This window comes from Erinaceus europaeus, chromosome X (assembly GCF_950295315.1).
Source record: "Erinaceus europaeus chromosome X, mEriEur2.1, whole genome shotgun sequence".
In the NCBI taxonomy this organism is placed as follows: Eukaryota; Metazoa; Chordata; class Mammalia; order Eulipotyphla; family Erinaceidae; genus Erinaceus; species Erinaceus europaeus.
In genome coordinates this window covers 26,572,771-26,592,285 of record NC_080185.1, presented here as the reverse complement: position 1 = coordinate 26,592,285, position 19,515 = coordinate 26,572,771, and the positions used below count along the sequence as shown (strand labels likewise).

The window sequence follows — 19,515 nt, the reverse complement described above, 5'->3', positions numbered from 1 at the left end:
TAAATTGTTGGTAATTTGTGTGGTAATTCTACATCTAACTTTTTGTGAAATTGCCAAACTGTTTTACATAATGGCTATGCCATCTGACATGCCTGCTCATATCGCACGTGTTCTGATTTCTCCATATCCTCACCAACACCAGTCATATCCCAAGTTTTTATTCTAGCCACCAGAGTGAGAGTGAAGGGGTATCTCAATGCAGTTTTGAATTGAATTCTTCTAGTGACCAATGACATTGAGCATCTTCTCTTGTTTTTATTGGCCATGGTACATCTTCTTTGAAGTAATATGTGTTCATGTCCTTCCTTTGTCCATTTTTGAATGGTGTTCATTTGTGGGCTTGTTGTTTGTGTTGTATTTTAATATGGTGTTTTTATTTACAATTTTATTATTGTTATTTTTAATTATTTTACCACCAAAGTTATCTCTGGGGCTTGGTACCTGCATACCAACTCTGTTATTCCTGGCAGCTGTTTTCCCCTTTTATTCTTTCTAGTAGAGACAAAAAAAGAGACCGAAAGCAAGATGCCTGCAACACTGATCATGAAGTTCCCTCTCTCTTCCCCACATGGGAATTGTGGACTTGAACTAGGGTTCTTGCACATGATAATGTGTGTGCTCTACCAAATGTATGACAACCAACCCCTATAGGACTTTTAAATTATCATATTAGTTGCTCATGAATGAAGCACACACTCAGTCCTCCAGAAACTCGCAGACTAGTGGGACAAGAAAATGATATTCTACTGCAGTGTGAGGGATCAAATGAAAACTATATGTTCATGCTATTAAGAAAGGTTCAAAGAAGAACATGCTAATGTAGGTAGAAAGTGAACATGAAGCAAGTAGGTAGAAAGACCTTAAAAAAAAAACAACACCATAAAGTTCCTAATGAAATAGTTTCCACTTAGAACTAAATACCTGCCTCACCCATTTCCTATTACATTTCCCTCAGTCACTCCAAAGTTCACCTTATCAAAGTAAGGACTACAAAAGATGAATAAGGACAAGATACTGGCATACTTTAATGATGACTCTTTAATTACTATCAGGTCACCCCATCAGCTGGGGCCCTAGTCAGGGTGTCCTGGGATTCCCACACAGACATGATGGGTCTAGATTTTGAATAGATCCATCTCTCCATTGTCACTGGTGATCTCCATTAGGAACAACACAATAGACCCATTTATGGGGCCTCATAGGACCTTGCCCTCAATGTGAATCAACGACGGTAGAGAATGTTCCATCCTCCGAAGGGAGTCTAGATAACATACTCTATCTACCACATGAGGAAGATGGGCCCTGAAATTGGGGAAGATTGGAACGTTCCTATACATGACCACTGAATGTGAGCTCAGACCTACAGGAATGCAGAGGTTACATAGGCTCCTGTGCTGAATATGGGCCCCAGATCAAATCCATGGGGTTTACAGCAAACATTATGTATACACTTTCCCCATATTTGGGAGCTATTCTCTTCCCTGATCCAGCTTTCTAGCTCTTTTTCCAGCCATGACATCATCTCTCCAGATAATAACTTGGGTCCACATGCATATCATATGTCAGGCTCAGGAAAAAAAAACTAATATAGTAATGGGCCCATTGGAATATAATTAAAATAGGACTAATAGGTATCTTCAAAACAGAGACCCCTTTCAACTCATCATCTGAACTATTCCAGCCTTTAGGTTCATGAGCAGTCAACTGTTGTTAAAATTTGGAGGCTCCAGCTGGCCGGGCTAGCTTCACGGGTGGGTAACAGAGACTCGAGGACACACAGCTGGGCAGGGAAGCTGTATTTCTTTATTCAGAAACAATGATTCATAAACTAACCCAAACTAATCACCAAACAGAACTCTGCTGCATCCTTCTCACATGGCGGCGCCAAAAAATCTCGAACTCTGGAACTCTGGAACTCTCTCGGGGTTCCTTGGGGCGGGGACAAGTGGGCCCACAAAACTAGCAGGACTGAACCAATTTTCTTGGCAGGGGGAGAGCTAGAACAACCCAATGTAAAGCATACAACAGCCAACAATTTGTTTGGCTTTATATGGCAACTCTTTTTTTCATCCACCAGGTCCAGATGCTACCATGATGCCAATCAGACTTCCCTGGGCAGATGATCCCACCAATGTGTCCTGGGGCCCCACTCCTCCAAAACCCCGCCCCATTAGGGAAAGAGAGAGACAGGCTGGGAGTATGGATTGACCTGCCAATGCCCATGTTCAGCAGGGAAGCAATTACAGAAGCCAGACCTTCCACCTTCTGTACCCCATAATGACCCTGGGTCCATACTCCCCTCTTATCCTATGTTTCTTTGTTAGTCTTTCCTTTTTATAAGTAAATTTAAAAAAATGTAAGCAAAAAAAAAGTGAACGTGAAAGAATTTCTGGCAATATGGCATTAGGTCTCAAAGGATGCTAGCTAGTCAGGCCAAAAGGGACAGCGTGGACATTTATTCTAGGCAGAAGGGTAACCAATGACTAGCAATGGTTTGCATATATGAAATATCAGGGTGTGTACTGGAAACTACAAGCATTTATCTGCTGTTGAAATAGAAAGTTCAAGGCAGGTAGTGGCAAAAGGAGAGACTTGAAAGATAAATAAGGACTAGACTGTGGCAAATAAAACAGACTATCATAAGAGGTATTTAGACTTTAGATATAGGAACTCAAAGATGTTAGAAAGAGGAGTTACTTAAGCTTGTCTTTTAGAGTTTCCCAATTTTTTTTCATATCACACCACCATCACAATTTTTATATGACGTTTTGAGACAGTTAGACTTGCAGCTGCATGGTGCTGGAGTAGATAGATCCAGGTTTTATCTTCCCCAGTCACAGGACAAACACAATTGTCCCGTGAGTGAAGATGAGGAAGCTGTTTTAGAGGGGACTGGAGGTGGTGCATTTGGTTAAGTGCACACACTACAGAGTGCAAAGAACCAGGTTCAAGACCCTGGTCCCCACCTATAGGGAGAAAGCTTCACCAGTGCTAAAGTAGGGCTACAGGTATCTCTGTCTCCCTCTCAATTTGTCTCTATATCCAATAGTAAATAAACAGGAAGTTGTTTTAGACAAATGTGTGAAGAACAGTGCAATAGTACCAGAGGAAAAGTATCATGTTAAACTAAACTGATCTAGTATTGGTTTGAGATAATAACTAGGAGATTGAATCTGTAAGACTTAATATATTGTATGTAAACGGCAATGGAAGAGAAGTCAAAGGCCAATCTCAGGTTTCTTGCTTAAACTGCTAGTTTGACGAGAATCATATCTGAGAAGTAGGATTATACATTTAGTACTGGATATTTATATTACTTTTGATTTTAAAATTTTTATTGAGGTGATTAATAGTTTACATTCAACAGTAAATAAAATTGTTGGTACATATGTGAAATTTCTCAATTTTCTTCACCCCCCACCTAGGCCTTCCTCCACCACCACCTTTATTCTAAAATTTAGCCTAGAGATGCTGAATAGAATGCTATTATGTCTTCATTTGGCTATTAGCTACAGAGAATCATGCTGTATAGACTAGAGTTGTAGTTCACTTGAAAAAATCTATAGCACTGACTATTCTAGAGATCCACATTCTTTGACCTTCCCACAGCCTTTAAGAGTCCACCCTTCATATTTACCATGTGACTCTTGGTTACTAATGAATGCAATAGTGTTAAACATCTGATTCACTTGAGACTTATCATATTATCTACTCAAACTATTCCTGATCAATCACCTGAGTGTTGATGAGTATGGAGAGAAGGCTGACCTGCAGAAAGCAATAGCATATCAAAACTAAGGAGCAGATAGAGATACAAAGATTGAAGAGAGAAATAAGCTACCTGAAATCTTTCCACACTCACGAGACCCAATCTATCATTGTGTAAATTTTTATTTGAATGGGGTCTTTATCTATGTAATAAAAAGCCTTAGCTTCCTAGTTATTTTTCCAAAAAATCTTCTACTGGACATTTTACTGTGTAGCAACTACTATCAGCATAATAAAGGATAATAGATGAACTAAACCTGATGTTTATGGTTGTGAAATCTAGTTTAATGAACAAGGTATACAGACATTGTAGTGGGAGGTGGGATTTGAAATTACCTGTTAAAATGGCTGTGTGATTGACTTTTTAAGAGTAATTTGGGTGATTTTATGGTCCCACAGTCTTATCCCAATGATTCTTGAGGTCCCAAGCATATTCAGGATCTGGCATACCTGTGATGATGTCCATTAAGCACAAGGAGTTGCTTATTATAGAAGTGTCTGTCACTGACCAATGCTCAGCTTATGATAATCACTTGATAGTAAGGTCTTCTACACCAACTATGACTGATAATTACTTGGCAGCACAAAATTCTTATTTATTGGCAAGCCCTAACTGGAGCCCCAAACTGTAACCATCATGCACCTGGATTTATATGGTCTTGATTTTTTTTTTTTTTGCTTTTCTTTCCTTCCTTCCTTCCTTCCTTCCTTCCTTCCTTCCTTCCTTCCTTCCTTCCTTCCTTCCTTCCTTTTCTTTCTTTATCGCTTTGTTTTTCCTCCAGGGTTATTGCTGGATCTCAGTGATGGCACTATAAATCCACTGCTCCTGGGGGCCATTTTCCCCCATTTTATTGGATAGGACAGAGAGGTTGAGAATGGAGAGGGAGATAGAGAGGGAGAGGAAAGGATAGATACCTGAAGATCTACTTCACCTCTTGTGAAGTGGCCCCTTCTGTAGATGGGAAGTAGAGTGGCTCAATCCCGGATCCTTGTGCTTTGTACTATGTGCACTTAACTGGGTGTGCCACCACTTGACTCTTGGTTTTATTTTTTCTAGCATAGTGGATTTTTTAAAACTTGTGACTCTGTAAATAAAAAAAGAAGAAAAAGGACCAAAATATTTCTAATGAACTACACATTTATTAAATAGTTAACAAAGGCACATCAGTCACTTACAAGATACATAGAAAGATATTTAGCTAATAGACATGTTTCTCCCTTAACTGCCAAATTCCCCAACAAAGAATCATTCAACTCTTCAGATCACGAGTTCTAATGACAAAGTCTCAGTTCAGTTCTATGCTTTTCCACCCTCTTCTTGAGGTCTACATTGATCACTGATTTGTTGACCACCGTCTTTTGTAGCCATGGTTTTCTAAGATGGATGCTTACTGCAAAGAGTCCTCAGATTCTCTGTTCTCACAGTGCAGTTGTTAACAAAAGGTCTGCTCCAACAATGGTTGTTACAGCTTCTGCTCTTCATCCACTGTTACTTCGTGAAGTCCCACCAATCTGTCTCTGTACTTTTACACACATGCAGTGCACTGTATCACTTATAGAGAGACATCTCCCTCCATTTCAACAGGAGAACCCATGATTTGTCTTGAATCTGCTATTCTTTACCCCAGGTACCTTGCCTAACTTTGCACTGCAATGTTTCCATACACAGCATAAACAATGTTGGGCTATACTGATAGGAACCAGCTTCTACAATCACTTTGGAATGCGGCACTTTAGCTCTGGATAGAGGTTTCCTAGGACAAGAATAAGACCAGCTCTCATTCTCTCATGAGCTTCACCATGGTGTCAGTGGCTGCTGCCCTTTTTGAACATTGAGGCTCAGAACTCTTATGCTTTCGATCGTCACCACCCTTTTGCCTTAGGAGAAGTGTAAGTGTTGACATTGAAGGGAGTATCTGATAGGGTTTATTAAAAGGAGCATTTATAGTACAGGAAAATATACAGTTAAAAGTCAGAGTCTGTGTTTTCATCTGTTGAATGAAGTAGCAAGTGCAGGCATTAGACTGCTCCAAAAATGTGATCATGTATCAGGGCTCTCATAGTGCCATTCTCCCTACAGTAGATGTTAGCTATATGCGTGGAGTTGGTCTGTGGTATTTTGGTAGGCTCCTCATACTCCTCCTAGTACTTATTTTAGATTATTATACGAGAGCTTTCCTAACAATAACATAATTCAAAGAGTCTCCCCTTCTTGGCAATGGAAATTGGCTACTGCCTAAATGCTGTCATTCAGTGTTTGGATCTCTGCTTTAGTAAAACATATCTCCCTCATTAGGGCATGTGACTGTCTTGTATTTGACATTATACAATCATGCCGTTTCATACCACAAACACTTAAAGAGGAGGCACCACATTCAGGAATGGCAGTCTTTAACAACATAGTCTTACTTATCTCTGAGCTCTCAGCTAGGAACTTTTCTCCAGTCTGAGATGCCAAAATCCAGAACTACCTGAGAAAGTAGACTTGATAAGTTACTACCATGTGGCTTCAAGAAGACCACAGGCTAGCCTCGGGGACGTGGAGAGGAGGGATTTAAAAGGATGTTGGGCGGAAAGATCAAAACATGGCAAGATAAAGTTGGATTACATCTGCTTTTGTCTGTGTGTCAACTTCTGGCTAATGGAAACTTCTTTTTGATGATGGTGGGGAATGTCTGCTCTGAATTCTTATCCATCATGCAGCAGCTTCAAAGAGAAAGACATGGACTGAATTCTGAAAAGGCCAAAGACCTCTTGCAAATGTCTATGTACTGGACTGGTTTTAGTGCTGCACTGTCACAGATTCACAGACATATATATATAACATGTCAAAGGGTTCATACTTAACTTACAAAAAAATGGTAGTGTGGAAAGCACGCTTAGAAATAGTGAAGCAGGGCACATGGGGCAAGGGAACTAGTAGCTCTGCTTGCTTCAGATGATACAAGGACCCGGCCTCCTCCCTTCCCACTTTTCACTATCATAGAGAAGTGAATAACACTTTACTCTGTCACGAGCTTTCATCCAAAAGTTCTCCCCAGTTTCCCATCAGTCTGACTACTGGATAAAGGTCAATGTAGAGAAGCAACTTATTAATGACTTTTAGTATTTTGAGACTCTCAGCATGAAGTAGTACCAAGTTGCATTTTGCTTTCTTAACGAACAAAGACTTTTACCCTTTTATCCCCATGCTATTTGTTGGAGAAAATGATTTTTAAGGGAGAGAAAACATTTACAGTGGAAAAGTTCAAACACCTCATTGTTATGAAACCAGGGAGGCTCATCCTGAAAACAGTAAAGTGATCACCATTTGGTTTCATATTTTACTGAAGATGCAGGATATCAATGAAGAACTAGAAACTACAAGTTTCTAATAATGTGTCTGTAAATATAACTTAGAATTTCTGAATCACAATCGAAACCAGTAAGCATTATTTCAAAATTTTTAGTTCTCTTTACTAAAATACATGTCTTTTTACAATTGTCTTTCTTGTGTTCGTAAATTCAATATTATAAGAATAATACATCTAATACAATGGATGTATTATTTACGTAATTCAAATACTGAAGGTATATTTGAAAATAAAGGTATTCTTTATATGAATTATAATATTGAACTGTCACAAATTTGAATTTTATACTAAAATTAATAAATATGAGAACTGTTATTCTAAGAGATGAATATTTTTAAATGAACTCTTAATATGCAAGATGGATTCATAAAAAAGACATAACTGAGAAATTCACATACTTTATTAAAAGAATAAAAACAGAAACAGCATACTAAAATGAGTTGCATAATAATGTACTTCTAAACACAAGCAAACACTATGGCATTAAAACTTAAAATAAATGAAAAAGAAAAAAGAAGTCAATGCATCTGCTTTATTGATAACAGCTGAGAGAATGAGCTATTGATTCTTATGGAAAGTATAAACAGCTGAGAGAATGAGCTATTGATTCTTATGGAAAGTATAGTAGGAACAGTTTATATCTGTGAAATATTTTGATCATTATTTAAGTCTATAATTGTTGAACACGGATACTAATTTTCTTATCTTTAGGCATTCCTAAATTGACATTTTCTGGTCCAAAATATGTGCACCTATTTTCTACATAGAAGAGTACATTTAGAAACATAACAATTTTAAATCTTAATTTTAATTATTGTAATTTAGAGACATAGTAACAAATGGTTCATTTTCTAGAAATAAAGGCTGCAACAACAATAATCAAAGAGAGCTAATTATGGAAGGACAACCCTAGAATCCAGTGATATTATGGTCACATAATTCTCTCAACTGCTGGAAACAACAGACAGATCAATTTGGTTTCCACCATCAAGTAAAAGCATCTATATAGAGAGATAAAGTGATGAAATAAAGCAGTTCTACAATAGATACATATTCAGGTCGTACATTTTGAGAAGAAAGAACACTACTTAAAGTTAGGTTACATTTAGGTCAAGTTACAGAGAGGCTTTTTTTTTTTAAAAAAAAGTAGTATAATGTAGAATATAACTAACGAGATTTTTTTTTGCATTATTTCCAAATAGCTGTGACTAATTAATTTATAGTGACGTATTTTCTCCTTCTAAGTATACTATATTGAAAATGACTATTTAAAAGATAAGATTTAGGCCACAAGAAGTGAAAACTATTAATTACTTAAACTAAATCCTTCCCTGGACTTACTAATAGAGGCCCAGTTTTGAACTCAATTACTGACATTTTGGCATACTCCAAGTCCAATTTTACTTAATTAACAAGCATTGTGTTTAAACTCTAAAGAATGTGAACTAATGGCTGCAATCAATTTTCTAGATACATTCTGTGATGCTCTGGGTTCATTATTATTATTTTTGACATGATTCTTTTGGGCTGAAAATCATACTGTTTTCCCATTGATCTTAAAGAATATATTCTGGCTTATGGATTCACAAGAAAATGTCAACACAAGAATATGTATTAAGTTGGGAAAAGATAATAGTGGTAAGGTTTAAGTTGGAATTCCTAACTACAGAAGAAATGAATGCTTATTATTTGACATCAATGGAAATGCTCATTATTTGGTCAGACTGTTAATAACACAGCTAACTCTAATAAAGGCTTCAGGAAGGAAAAAAGTAAATTTTGAACCAACTGGCCCTGAGCTATTGGACAACTGTAAGGCTTGGACTGCTTTCTGGCTTTGGCTTATTTTCCTGTCTTTACAAGTGAGAACTATCAAAATGGGTAGCAATTCTAAAACTAACTTCCTCAGTTCCGAGATGGGTAGGTTTCTTCTCCAGGACAAGGGCAACATGTTCCAAGAGTTAGATTCACAGTACATATGTCAATCTATCTTTAAACCTTTCTAAATTTGACCTTTTCTGTACTTCTCTGTCTGGAGATAATAAAAAGTTAAATGGTGCTGTGGGAGCAGAAATTGACAGAGATGGTCTGATTGAAACATTCTTACCCAGCTCTTATGCATGCAATGTTTTGGCCAGTTTTCTCCTGTTTAGTTAAAAACAGGGGAGGCTGAAGTGGCACAGTGAATTATTTTCTAATCTGATAAAGGTAAGGCAGGAAACAGTTGCCACTGCAAGGGTACAATGTAAGTATAAGTCATTTCTAAAGTTGTGCCAGAAGCATTTATTTCTTCCTTTGCAAAAGGACAAGAAATGGCCTATACTGACCAGATTTAATTATTAAATTAAATCTTTCAGTGGTTTCAAATTTGGTTTTGAGTTTTTGGATTTTAATGTCAGAACAGAGGTGAACATAAAATTTTGACTGTCACTTAGATACGTATTCATTAATGTATAACTGATATTTTTTAGATGAACTGATAAGTTTCTGTGGACTATGAACACAAACCCTTTCATAATGGGACTATCCATCTTGTAAGATACATTTCACTGCTAGCAACCACTGAAAGAAGAAAGTTCCAACTAGAAACCTGCACGTGTGTGTGTGTGTGTGTGTGTGTGTGTGTGTGTGTGTGTGTGTGTGTGTGTGTAGTAAGGATTGATTTAGAAAAGAAATGATTTATGCTGGTGTAGTTGTCAAAATATATGAAGGAGTAGATTGTTACTTTTGTTCAGTGCTGCTAGATGAAGTTGACTTGCTGCCTAAGGCCCACTTTCTCTAGCAAACTAGAAAGCCTCCACAAAGCAAAGTAAGACCATGCTTTAGAGTTCAGTGTTACAGCAAAAACCCCCTCCTTCTAAAGTCTTAGAAATAATTCTCTTACTAACTTTTCCACTATCATCACAGTCTTCTTATATCTAAAACAAAAAAATTCAGGCATTGCTTTTATGAACTATGTACACAAGTGCAAAGAAGGTGTCTCACACATTCACACCCTAACTGAGACTGAGACAATCAGTTAACTGCAGCATGTCTCTTGAACACTGTTAATGGGTCATTCCACAGTATTTTTAGGCATGGTTTTACAAATGAGAATCAGCTTGAAAATATGCTTTCTGTCATTCTTTCATCCACATTTGGATATATTTATATCTGTAGTTCTGGAAAAGGGAATTTTTGCAGTATAGCTAGGGTGCTTCAATAAAGCAGTTTTGAATAAATAAAAGTAAGCGGGACAAAGGTCAGGCTAATGCCAGGATTATGTTTCAAAATGTAAATACTGTGGAATAACCCTATCCACACAACACATTCTAAGTTATAAAGCCTGACTCTAGAATTCCTGTGTTGTAAACTTTATGTTTAAAAAGCTACACAAGGACACAAATTCATCTTTCACATGGGAGTTTGGGATTAAAAAATTAACCATATCTGCCCTCTGAGTTTTGAGCTATATTTTCGACATGCTTCTGCTGTCGAAAAACCACACATGGTTTATAAGTAAAATGTTCACAAAAAATTCTAAAGGTAGCCATGTTGTAGTTTTGTTGCTAACACAACAACTAAATAATTAGTTTAAATTGTTATTTGTATATAAAATCAAGTTTGTTCTTAAACTGTGAACTGTAAAGAAAAGTCATGGACTATATATCTTGTCATGTTTCAGTGTCAGTTTTAGAACCTATCTCAGGGGGGTGTGACTATATGTAGTAAAATATTAAACTTTCTCTAACTCTCCTTCAAATTAATTTTATTAGTTACTTAAAGATATGAAAAATAAAAACCTTAACAGATAATAAGAAAAATGCAAACAAGGCACCAATTAATGAGTTGATGCTCAGAATCTGTGTTAGTAATTATATTTACAGTTTGATTAAGGTACTAGCTAAATATACATGAAAGCTGTTATACTCTTTGATATACTGTTTACTCTACTGCCTTTGACAGGCACTAATAAAATAAAAAAAAAAATTAGGCCACTATCTTCCTGAATCTAGTTAACAGAATTGGGAAATCTTATTTCCTGCAATCCTGTTTCTATTTCAATGTGTGTGAAATATAGAGGAGATTAAAAAAATATTCCAGTTTCTAATCATTTTGTGTCACAGCCTACCCTACAGTTAAAATGTAGAAACCTTGTGGCTGCAATTTACTTAAGAACATTCTCAGTTACACTCTCCAAAGGGATAAGGATAAGAACCTAATAACATCCCAGGTAACACAGGGGTCTGCCTCTCATATCATTTAATAAAATGCAATGCCAGTGTTTCTCCTTAATTGGGTATCACTATGCTTACTGTCCATGCTGCTGAAAGTAGGTTCTATTGTAATTACTTCAGTTAATTTCTTTTGTTGGTAGGAGCAGGTACTTGCTTTTCCCAAATTGGAGAGCTAGCAAACTGAGGCTGCCCATTGGTGAACACAATCTAGTGGTGAAGGACAACACTTATGGCAAGGTCAAAGTGCTTTAACATGTTTGAAAACAGATGGGAGATTGATGTAGTAGGGAGAAGATGACTGTCTGTGTCTAGACATTTAAATGAATGCATTAGGTGGTTGCGGAATCATGCTCCAATTGCAATTTAAATACGCTATTAAAATAATAATTTTATGAATCCATTTAAATTTAGTCACAATTCCTCTTTAAAATATGTTATGGACACATAGTACTTTTGCAAAGAACTGACATTTCTAAAATCTTATTAAGAGATAAAATTTTAAAATATTTTCCTATATATATTACCTATTTAGTCTGTTTCAACATTCTTGCATATTTTAGCAAAAGACTGAGAAAAATGGACTGAGTAAAAATTTTGGGTAAATAAAATAGAGGCCATTATAAAATGCAAAGGTTATATAATTTGTTAGCTAAGAATCACAAGGCTTGACTTTTTATATATACAAGTCATTGGGTTAATTGGCATTTAGAGTCACTGATTAGTTTGTGACTTCTTTATTTGGAAATTTATAGTCTAATGACTTATATCTCTTCTTGAATAAAGATAAGTCATTGCACAACTATACAGCATTATCTTAAATTGCATTTCATCAAAATTCTTTTTCATCCGATCAAAACTTTAGTTCTTCTAGTCTTCCTTTAAATTTACTTATGAAGCAACTTTCACAGTGCCAACAATGTTGAAGATTATGACATCAAAAATACAACAATTCTGAATATTACTCATTGGACAGCTTACTATAGTCCTTTTTAATGTCTTCCAGTGCTTAAAGCAACATGAAAGCAGCTGTAATCTCAGCTTACTGTCTTTGTATAGCTCCATCATAACTTTCAAAAGTCAAATGAGACAGTAAGCTGTATCAAAATGTCAACAACAACAACAACAAAAAAAACCTCATGAAATTTCATTTTCACTGAAGCAGTCTCTTTCAATTTTTAGGAATACATCATTCAAAGAATAGTTTGGGTGCATCATTTCTGGTTTCATGTGGTCAGATCTGCCCTTCTAGAGAGGCACTGACAGATTATACCAAAATTAGCTTCACAAAAAGTTCTTCTCTAACAATGTTAAACTTTCTCAAAACAGAAATGGCTCAAAGAATGAACAGATCAAGACGCCTCTTGTCCTCAACTTCAGGCAATACTGAAAACAAATGATAGTCACTTGACATAAAAACGACTTCATATAAGTCTGACCATTTAGAAAGAATATCATGATCATGTTTTTGACTGACAATATTAACATAATACATAGTAGCAAAGAGCTGATTTTGGTCTTTTGTATTCTGAGCCAAAATAATCTGCTTTGGAATAAATTCTCAGATGTTCTGAAGCACAATCAATGCAAAGCAGAAACAACTGGGCTTCAAAAACTATTTCTAGATCTTAATGCCAAAAAGTAACTAAGTAATCCTGGCAAGTCACGTGTTCCTCAGTTTTATCAATTTTAAACAGTTTTGCCAATTTTATTATTCTCTGATTCAAACGTGACTAGCTTCCTTAAGATGTTCTAAATCAAAAATTTCTCTTAGCCATTTTCATAAAGGTGAAAAGAAAACCTCTCTATTCATCTCAAATTTGACAGTCTCAGACTTTTCAGTGGAAAAGATAAATATCATAGAACAGATTAAATCTAGGTCGATGAAATGGTTCCATCACTGTATAAACTATAATAACAGTAACAATGATAACTAAATAGAGAAGGTTTGAAATAGTTTGCTTGGATAGTGTTTCTGGTCTGTCATGTACCTACTAAATCTAGTCCCCCACTGCATTGGAGAAAGCTTCACTGCTGTGGTGTCTTATACTCATTCTCTTTTTCCCTTTCCATCTTTTTCTATAAGAAAAAAAAATCAGTCTTTTCATATAGAAAAATAACAGTGAAGTGGAGTGGTGAAGCCCCAGACGATAAGAAAAAAAGCAGGAGGAGATATGCTAGATACACTTGGAAATGATCACTATTTTACTAGCTTATAAAGATATGTCATAAGTAATAGTAATGTTTAGTTCATTTTAATTCTGTAGAATGTAGTCACTGTCTCACCTAAGAGAGGCTAAGACCTATTATAATTTTCAAAGATTTATTAAGCAAACAAATCTCACCAACCATTCTCTTGTTACTGAAATTTTGGAAGGCCAGTGTTTGACATTTACCACAAGTGTTTGTTCCTTCACTGAAGTGTCTGACAAAAATGGAACGTCCATAGTACCAAAGTTAAAGACAAGTGTGGGCATCATTCTGACGATTTATACATAAACCAAAGAATAATTTCAAATACTTCCCTACCCCCCGCCAAACCTGCCATTTCTCCAAGCCTGTACTCAGGCTCCAGCTGTGATCAATAGGTAAAACTGTCCATTTGGGAAGGGAAGACTTCATTTGGAGCCCATTCTCTTTCACCCTGATTGACTTTTGCTAGATTGCCTCTTACTTATTATTCAAAGAGTAGTCTAAAGAGTGCAAGCCATTTGCATTTGGAAAATGGCACTTGTGTAAAAGGTTACATAGCAATGTTTTTTCTAACATACTTTCCTCCAATATATAAAAGCTATCTTCATGTGCCCATCTTCCTGTTTAATTTACAACCTGTAATTAGCCTACCTTTAAACCTCTAAGTACTAATTTCTCAGATGAAGATGACAAATGGCTCAGTTTTAGACACTCAACTTAGGAGATAGCATCCTTGAGCCACACATTAAAAAAATGTAATGGGCACTTTACATAATTTTAGTACAAATTTTGTGAAACTCATTTAAAGGCAAATTCTTGTTTTTCAAGCTATTTCGGAGGAGTGAAGGTAGAGGTTAATGTCTGAAGAAGTTTCCTGCTTTTTTGCAGGTAATTATCTATCACAAAAGTCTAGTAATGTGATCATATCAGGCAAGGTCAGATCTACAGGTACAAATTATACACCCACATGTTTTTTAACAGATTATGTGCACACTCCAAAGTGAGGCATTTAAATGTCTGCCTCAAGAAAGTTACAGAAATATTTTAAAGAGAAAACATTTTAACATTAACTTGTTATGTTTTTAAGCATACTTTTCTGTTTTTGATTAATAACATTGGGAGTTGAAATCACACACCTTACATATGTAGCAAACTACTATAGTATGAAAAAACCTGATACAACACAGCACATCACAACACAATATAATAAATTGGGGGAAGTGGTACTGGTTATAATTGTTACATTCTAAATCAACTCAACAGACTAGTGTATAAACAAAACAGTAAGGTAACACTTCAAAAACAGGAACATTTACCCACCAAGAATGCACAGTAAAGAAACAGTCCACTGTAGAGACTCACTTATCTTTACGGTTACTGAAATCATAAAGAATGCAACAAATCACAAAATTTAATGGGCATGTTCTACCTAACAGTCAAAAGAAGATATGCAGTAGTTACTAGTTGTGTATGTATGTTTTTTTTTTTAACATCACCATTGACCTTTTCATTTGACGTTGTTGGTTGGTAAATATGTCTTGCTTAATAAATTGAGTGCATCACACTTATTGTGTTGGCAGAAGAGGACATGCGAGAATATATATAGATAGGCCGAATGAAGGTTCTCACTGAAAGATTCTGGTATTCCATTGATCTGTTGTTTAGAACTTCAACTGAAATGAAAAAAAAGAGTGAAAATATTAAATGATTATTGCACTGGAAGTCAAAACTCTTGTTTTTGTACCAATTCTATGTGTGAACAATACCAAGATATTTCTCACTCTGAAAATGGGAATTTTAGAAATGGTCACTGGTTATATGTCATGACAATCTATGGCTCTTATTTAGTCAACAGAGATACACTCAGTTGTTTAAGGCATTATGTACACACTGCCAAAACTTTTTGAGAACATTCACCCATCCATTCAGTTCCTATAATGCCTGGTATACAAAGAAAATGTTTGATAGCAAATGGTTTGAATATGCTCAGATTAAGTAAACTTTATATTTGAAAGTTCTGGAGCAGTATAGAAATAGACTGAAAGAAGCCTAGGCAGATATTTCTAGTATTTTTAGATAATTATATATTTTTGGATTTCAGAGAAATTGTCAACATCTGTTAGATATTAAAGTCATAAGGTCTGGTGAACAGCTCTAACTTTTTTAATGGAATCCAACAAATTGGAATCACTCTTTCCAGACAATATTCTGTTGGAAAACTATTTATATTTGAAAATGTTTGTTTACCTTGATGTGAAGCAACTCATGAGGATCCAGTGCTCTCAAAACCTATATTTTATTTTTTGTTATATTCCCATGTTGCCATTATCCCAAATGAAACCCCGGAAAACTATTACAATTAACTTCTATTAGTGATGGCAACAATGATTACTCATAGTAATTCCATGCACTCAAAGTTGTGTTTTAAAAACATTCCCTCCAAATAATGAGATCTATTTATTTAAATCACAGTCAACTATAGATTCAGTTCAGAGAAGTTAGTATTTTATACCTGTGTGTTCTTAGCAGAAAAGAAATACTAGCCAGAAGGAACAAGTTCACAGGATAATGGAACTAAATGTTGCTTCCTCTGATAAAATTAAATACTCCAGTTGTGAGAACTTCAAACTTTCAATGGCTAATGTAATTCAGAACTGGTGCAACTATTAAGTGAATCCTTGTAACTAATTAAGATCTCCAGGAGTTTTAAGTGGCTCCAAAACACATGTTCAAAGTGAACAATTGCTCATATTAAATATGCACCTCTAAATTATTAAAGACTGAGTCAACTGAAGGAGACTAAATAAAGGAGAAATTACAGCAACAAAAAACCCTACAAAGATTATTTAGATTAATACTTAAAGAAACTTACTGTTCTATTGGTAACTTCTACATCTGTGAAACAAACATGGTGCTATTCAGTTCATCTACTGATAATGGGGGTATCTATAGTAGTAAAAAAGATTTTAGATTAAAATAGTTTCTAGAGAGAATTCCACTTACTTTTCACAGAAATTTTTGGACCTACTGATGATCTACTAATAGCTAATTTTGCAAAATTCAGATCAGAATGTGGTTTGTTATTCAATGAACTGATGACCTGCTCACTATATGGTCATCATACTTGTAACTGAAATAGTAGCGGAACTTGCACTATTTAAGCACTTTTACCACGTTAATATAGCAATCTGGCCATGACATTGCACAATGGTTATTGTATGAGTGGCCTTACAATTTTAAGGTTCCTCTAATATGTGTAATTTGCCTTTGACTCTGTTTGCAAATGCCTGAAGTGAATGAAAAGCAAAAAAACAGCACAAGCACATCTAATGTCAGAATGAAAAGGAATTTTTGATAGAATCACTGGGAGTCTGTGTCTTGGAAACAAATGTGCCGTTTTTCTTTCTTTCCAGTGAATCCAAATGTAAAGAGGTTGATAATACTAAGAGGAAGTTAAAGCTCAAGAACCAAAAATGGTATTAAAAGAAAATAAAATTTTCCTCTTAATGAATGAGGAAGCTTTAAAGAAATAGTATATACATTTGAGACTTGGTGAGTAGCAACAATTGTGTATCTAGCACATCAAGAGTGACACGTGGTAGCAGACTTAATATGAGATGACCATGCTGATTCAGTAGCAAAGCATGTACATGCCTGTAAAATGTACACTACCCCCTTATATTCTAGAACATGTAAGAATAAGGACCTATGACTCTCACAAATTCAAAATGCATATACTATGCTTTACCGACACACTGAAGTTAGATAGGTTTGACAGGTGAAATAAATGATCAAACCTGATTGCCTGTAGCTGTTGCAGCGAAGGGAACGCTGGTGGCAGGTGTTGTTGCTGCAGACACAGTGGTAGGTGTAGCACCGTGCATCATGGGCACTTGCAGTAGGAAACCACGGAAGCAACACACAGGAAGGTGGAGCATTTATGTAACCATGACATAACGATGAAATGGGGCGTAGTAGGTATCACAGCAACAAGCCATGTGACATCATCATGACGAATACACCAGAGTGCAACATGCAATCACAGTCAGTGCAAAGCAACACAGATGGAAGGGTGTAAAATTAAAAAAAAAAGAGAAAAGGGGAAAGCCAATTATAATTACCATTAAGGAAAACAATCATTTTCAATATTTAGTTATTGGTTTTTGAGCAGGATGGCATTGCAATGGATTCAAACACTCAAATCTTGAAGGGGTGATAAGAGTGAAAAAAACAAATCATTTTGTCAAGTCTATCTACATGAATAGCTAGGTCAGCAGATATGTAACTGCCTTGCACATTCAAAATGGGGATAAGGAACCGTGAATTTGGTATTTGCATTAACTATCTCATGGACTTGAGTACCGTCACTGGATTTGCAGGTACAAAGGCACAATTAGGTGTACACACTTACCTGATGATCTGTGTGTAAAAATAGGGTGGGTGGATGGTGGCACACCTGGTTGAGTGCACATGTTACAATGTGCAAGGACCTGGGTTCTAGCCCCAGTTCCCACCTGCAGGGGGAAAGCTTTGCAAGTGGTGGAGCAGTGTTGCAGGTGTCTTTCTGTTTCTCTTCTTCTCTATCTCCTCCATCCCTTTCAATTTCTAGCTTTTTCCATCCAATAAATAAATAAATAAATAAATAAGTAAATAAAGATAATACAAAAAAGTGTAGCTCAATTGGTGGGTATCTGATAGAGGAGCAGATATGAAGAATAGTGAACTATACATGCAGGTTGCTAAGTAAACCTCTATAAACCCCAAGGGAAATTTTGACTGTTTATCAAACAAATATTTGGGGTGCTTCCTAATAAGTATGGATTAAAATCTGGTTGTGACAGTTATAGTTACAATGACTAGCACCTGCAACACCTCTTTCCGCATGCCTTTTCTTTGTTTTTTTCTAATTTTATCTCATTTTTTGAATATTTTCCCATTTCTAGTTCTCATTTTGGAAAGCAAATCAAGGAATTAAAGTATACATGGCAATGTCTGATAGCAAGAACGCAGGAATTCCTGACTTCTTTATATTAAATTCAGGTTTTCTGAAAGTCTACGGAGGTGAGTTGTCTTGAGCCGGGAAAACCAATAGTTGCAATGCCATAAAAAACACAAGTGTACTCCCAAACAGACACTGTAGTACTCCTTTATGCTTATTCTAAGTATCCATTGCCTATAACTATGCATACTGTAGCACATGCCACATCTTAAGCCACTCTTTGCCTGTAATAGTGCAAGGACTGTACAAGAAGCAACACTACGTAAGCATGCAGTTTGCATTCCTATGGAGAGCTCTTAAATGAGAGGGCAGGTGAGCATGATGACAAAATGTATAGATAAAGATACACTTGATGACTTTGCAGGTGTCTTCTTTTCTATTCATATGTATATCATACTCCTGCTAGTATCTAGGGCAATATATATATTATATATATATATATATTTTTTTTTTCATTTCTACAGGGGACAGCCAATTCCTTAATAACAGAGACTATAACCAATGCCAGGGCAAGCACCTTGCTATATAGCTGAGCATTTATGCTATATGGTTGCCAGTTTGACCTTTTGTTTTTAGCTCAATTAATCTGTCTGTCCCTTTTGGGATCCAGTTGGTCAATGAGATGATGGCCATCCTGTTGCAAACTTTTAAAAAGGATGAAAGGCATGAATGGTGTTTATATGAAATGAAAGAATGCAGCTAAACTCTTCAGCTTAGATTTTACACTGTTCTGTCCCTGGTCTCATGGGGACCAATGGAGCTGTGAACACCCTAAGAGTTCTTAAATATGAAGTTACTTTCTTATCTTCTTCAGTATTAGCAATGTATTAAACTGTTTCTAGATGACTACCACACTGTACTGGTGGCTGTTAAAGGGTCTAGGAGTAACTGGTTTTTGAAAAATCACATACTCCCAATGTGCCCATTTGAAATTTTTCTGATGTGCTTGGCTTTGATGCAGATGGTGCCTCATCCTAGAACATTCTAA

The 19,515-nt window shown here is 36.0% G+C and overlaps 1 protein-coding gene across 6 annotated transcripts in view; it reads right to left on the bottom strand.

Moving 5' to 3' along the window:
* Positions 1 to 7,499: 7,499 nt before the first annotated feature.
* Positions 7,500 to 19,515, bottom strand: part of MBNL3 (muscleblind like splicing regulator 3) — an 80,049-nt gene continuing 68,033 nt past the window's right edge. For 4 of the 6 annotated variants that reach the window (XM_060183599.1, XM_060183600.1, XM_060183603.1 and 1 more), the window contains 3 exons: positions 17,326 to 17,420; positions 16,401 to 16,474; positions 7,500 to 15,201 (listed from right to left, as the gene is read on the bottom strand). In XM_060183599.1, the coding sequence (XP_060039582.1) occupies positions 16,418 to 16,474; positions 17,326 to 17,420 (152 nt within the window). In that variant the 3' untranslated portion in view covers positions 7,500 to 15,201; positions 16,401 to 16,417. The remainder of the gene's footprint in view (positions 15,202 to 16,400; positions 16,475 to 17,325; positions 17,421 to 19,515) is intronic. The other 2 variants (XM_007517017.3, XM_060183601.1) reach the window with 1 other exon arrangement.